This window comes from Petaurus breviceps, unplaced genomic scaffold (genome assembly GCF_028583685.1).
Source record: "Petaurus breviceps papuanus isolate PSGF00001 unplaced genomic scaffold, PetGlider_PUasm1.0 90865, whole genome shotgun sequence".
In the NCBI taxonomy this organism is placed as follows: Eukaryota; Metazoa; Chordata; class Mammalia; order Diprotodontia; family Petauridae; genus Petaurus; species Petaurus breviceps.
Genome location: NW_027187367.1, coordinates 2875950 through 2880096, shown reverse-complemented (window position 1 = coordinate 2880096; position 4147 = coordinate 2875950). Strand labels below are relative to the sequence as shown.

General features: G+C 42.0%; 1 protein-coding gene across 1 annotated transcript in view; it reads left to right on the top strand.

Annotated features, from left to right (window-relative positions):
- The window catches only part of LOC138149917 (ubiquitin D-like), a 3168-nt gene extending 1520 nt beyond the window's left edge, over positions 1-1648 (top strand). Inside the window, exon 2 of the mRNA XM_069073124.1 lies at positions 1-1648. This exon is cut by the window's left edge and continues 240 nt beyond it. Within this exon, the coding sequence (XP_068929225.1) occupies positions 1-306 (306 nt within the window). The 3' untranslated portion in view covers positions 307-1648.
- The last annotated feature ends 2499 nt before the right edge of the window (positions 1649-4147 follow it).

Here is a 4147-nt window from a genome sequence, read left to right as displayed (position 1 = left end):
TCCCCCTCAGGCCTGGATCCCAGTACAACTATTCATCGCAGCCAGAAAGTGGTGGAGCCAAGTGATAAGGAGCTGCAGATGTTTCTGATTGAGGCAGATAAAGGAAAGAAGCATGCGTTTTATATCCGACCATCCACTTCAGTGGCTCAGTTGGAGCATCTGATTCAAGCCAAAACAACCATGTCTCCTCAGGCCCAGAGGTTGTACTACAATGGCAAGATGCTAGAGTATGGGAAGACCATGGCTGATTACTTAACGCCGATGCTCAACACTTTCTTCTCGACCCGGAAGTGCATAGGGGGCTAGCCAGAGAGAAGGGAGCCTGGAGTCACGGGGAAATACAGTTCGAAATCTTCCAGTTAATTCCTGTTTATGCCAAATATGATCCTTTAATTCTTTGCAACAAAAATCCAGAAGGAAGTAGACAAAGTAGAGAAAGATAAAGAGTAGTATCGGTAGTGGTGTCGTAGAGTAGTAAAGAACAGGTAGAAAAATAGGGGACTGGATGTGAGAGCAGATATTATAGTATCATGTTTTTCTCCCAGGGATGTCATTGGGAGATAATTAACACTCCCAAGCTGTGGGGGAAGCTGGCTTATCTTATTTTATCAAGACAATGGCCATCCTGACAGCTGGACGAATCAGAAAGGTGGGCATAGGATAAGCTGTTCAAACCTGAGAGGTCAGGTCCCAGTCACCATTGTCCTCACTACTGGGCCTGCTCAGCTAACCTCACTAATATTAATGAGATGTATGATCTGGGAGGGGGAATATGTAATGACGGCACATAGTGGGAGTGTAAAGGAAGAGTCAGAATACCCTAAGGACATTTAAGCTTGCTCTTCCTATTGTATGCTAAGTATTCTTAGCACCTCGCCAGGTTCCTCTGCCCACACTTTCCTTTGCCCACTCTGCTTCTGAATTCTTTCAGTGAGAAAGGGTCTATCACATGGCTATCCCTGCCTGGGAAGTCCTGTGATCCCCACAGCCTGTTTCTCACACTGGAGGAAAAGTAACTAAGGAATTCATTTCAAGCTTAATAATTCTATAACAGCATATTTCTAATGTGATGTTCAAAATCCTTTAAATGCTTTTTGTAGACAGAGACTTGTGTTTGTGGAGGGAATTCTTATTTTTATAATAATCAGTATGATATGTGTAAGGAATATACTAATAGATTAGATATTACAGAATTGCCTTTTCAGGTTATGAGTGAGACTCACAATGCAGTTTAAACTGATCCATCAAACCTTGACAAGGTTCACAACTACTGGCATCTTTCTGCTGCATACCTGACTTGAAAAGAACCAAAGATTGGAGAACCTGTTCTTGTCACACAACTTTGGTCCTGTGACCCACTAAGTAAGGACCCCCAAGACCCTGAGCAATATTGCTCCCACAGGACTCCAGAATTGCTGTATTGTCGCCCATCTGTGAGTTTGTCATGGGAAATCACTGTGGTTTTGTGAATGATTGTTTGTAATCCACCTTCACTCCTCCTTTCCCACTTGTAATTTATGTATATAATATCTGTTTTCACTTCAGCAAGGTGGAATTCTGACCAGGAGAATTCCCAATTTATAAAACTATTCCTCATAGTGAAGAAACTGATAAATTAATTAAAATTAAAGTTTCCCTATTACTGGCACTTTGTCTCTGGCCTGCTATTTTGTTATTCTCAGGTTAGAGACTGGCTCAGAAAAATCCTGTTAACATGTTATAGTTATTGAAGGGGATACAAAATGAATTCACCCTAGGTCGTGTGGCAAGTAAATTATAAAGACTACATTAGAACTTAATTCTCTTGACTCTCACTTGAAGAATTCTTCCACTGCAGGAAATTGGATGTTGGGAACAGGGAGATTATCTTGGTTTCTCCAGTTTAACAGTCAAGAGATTCCTTTTTTGTTCCTATACCACGATGGAGGTAATTCATCATAAAGAGAGCTAATTATCCTGCCATGATTAAACTATAATGCATGACAGAGAAAGAAAGAAAATTGTTCTTTTGTCCTGCTTTTGATTATATATGATATATAATTATATATTTTATAATTCTTCCCATACTTTAAATGAATACTTCTTTATGTATCCTGAGAAATAGGGACAAAAAGGAAAGATATACATCTGCTTTTCTCTCCTGCAAGAGTGGCTGGTGCTGGTGGGGTCAGAGTTGGCAGAGTTGGTTCAGATTTTGAAAGAATTCACTTAGACCTCTTTACCCAATGCAAGCTTTATTGACACAAAAGCAGACAGGCCTGAGATTGAGCAAGGACTGAACAAAGGCCTTGATATAGAAATGGACCAGATTTATACACACAGAAAGCTACACAGATGGCGATGTAATTTTAGGGTTTCTAATGGGGTTGGAGATTTTGGGGCAAGATAAGTCTTGCAAGATAAGGACAGGATATGAGGATGATGAATGACACTAGATAAGGGAGACAAAAGAATTCCATGACCCAGGATGGGGGGGGGGGGGGGAGGGATGGAACAAGGAATTTTATGGTCCAAGGTAAGGTGAAGTTTTGTGGTATTTCAAGATAAGGGGAGATTTTAGGGCACCAGGGAATGAGCAACTCAACCATTAAGGCTCCTCTGTACTTTAGGGCACTTTTAGAGGATAAACCAGGGAAAGGGCAACTCAAATTTTAGGGTGCCTTTGTATCCACATCAGTCCCATGAGGGAAATAAAGTCTTCCAGGAAATAGTTTTAGGGATTATTCTCCTGCTTGTGACAAGAGTTTAGGAGAGATGGGGATTACTTATCTGTTGTCATTCCTATTAAGCTTCCCTCCTTTAACAATTCCCAAACCCTCCAGTGGGGCTTTGGAGTTTCATTGGATCCCATCCTATTCCTTTTTTTCCTGTCCAAGATCACCCTTTCCTCATGTGATCTCCATGCCTTTTATATATGGATCATGTCTTTTCTCTTAGATGCCCCTCTGCTTTCTATCCACTACTTAAATCCTTTGGTGTTTTCAAAATCTCAAAAAAATCCTTCCTCTTCCATGACTAACCTGACTATGCCCACTGGACATTTCTCATCCTAATCCCTTTTGTATTATCCCCTCTTGTCCATTTAAGTATGGAAGCCTGTTGATTGCATAGACCACCCTGGTCTATGTGTTATGTCTGCTTCTTATGTGTTGGTCTAGTCTCCTCTTACAGTTCCCCAAAGGCATGGACCATATGTCCTTTATCAAACTGGAAGCTTCTTTAGAATAGCAGCCCCATCTACTGAGAGAATATCCAAATTGAGAACTGTTTCTCTTATCCAATATGGATTTGGATGCTGGGGATGCATTCTCTTTTATCAATCTGGGAGCATTCAGTGGGTAAGCTCTATTCATGCCATTTGTTCTTCAATTTCTTGAGAGCAATTTTTTGAGCTCACCACTGCATAATCTATGAGGACTCAGAAAGGTAGACTGGCCCACTGACAAATAATGTGACCCTTGGCTTGAGAAAGGAAGCTCTCCCTAACCCCAACTTTATCTCTCCCTCCACTCTACTCTGCCCAGAAGCCTTTCTGCAGCCCCCTTCACCTCCATGTTCCTCAGGGTATAGATGATGAGGTTGAGGGCAGGAGTGACCACAGTGTAGAACAAAGAGATGAACTTGCCCTGCCCCTGGGAGTAACTGTGTGTGGGCTGTAGGTATGTGAAGATGGCAGAACCACAGAATAGGCAGACAGCTATAAGGTGGGAGCCACAGGTACCCATTGTTTTTCTCCTCTCTATCTGGAATTTCATCTTCTACATAGCCTAGCCCACAACCCCTGTAATGCCAAAGTGATACCCATAGCAACTGCTATGACTATGCACGAATATTTCCAGGGTAAATTCATAAAATATAAATAACTTTCTTCCTCAAAGGAAAAACCAAAATATTTATTTGGGACATCATTAGAATACCAGGAGGTAAGACTTATGAGTGTACCAATCACTAATCTAGGAATCGCTGCCATCTTAAACCTTCTTTCTGTCAGGCCTCCCCACAAAAACAAGTTCCCCTGGACATATTCCTCCCTCTGCCACTCACAGCTTGCTTCTCCCTCTCTGCTCTGCCTGCTCTCACTCTTTGCTCACCCCCACCCCCCCACCCCTCCCTTGAGCAAGCTCTTCCCAGTATGAGCTCCATGTGA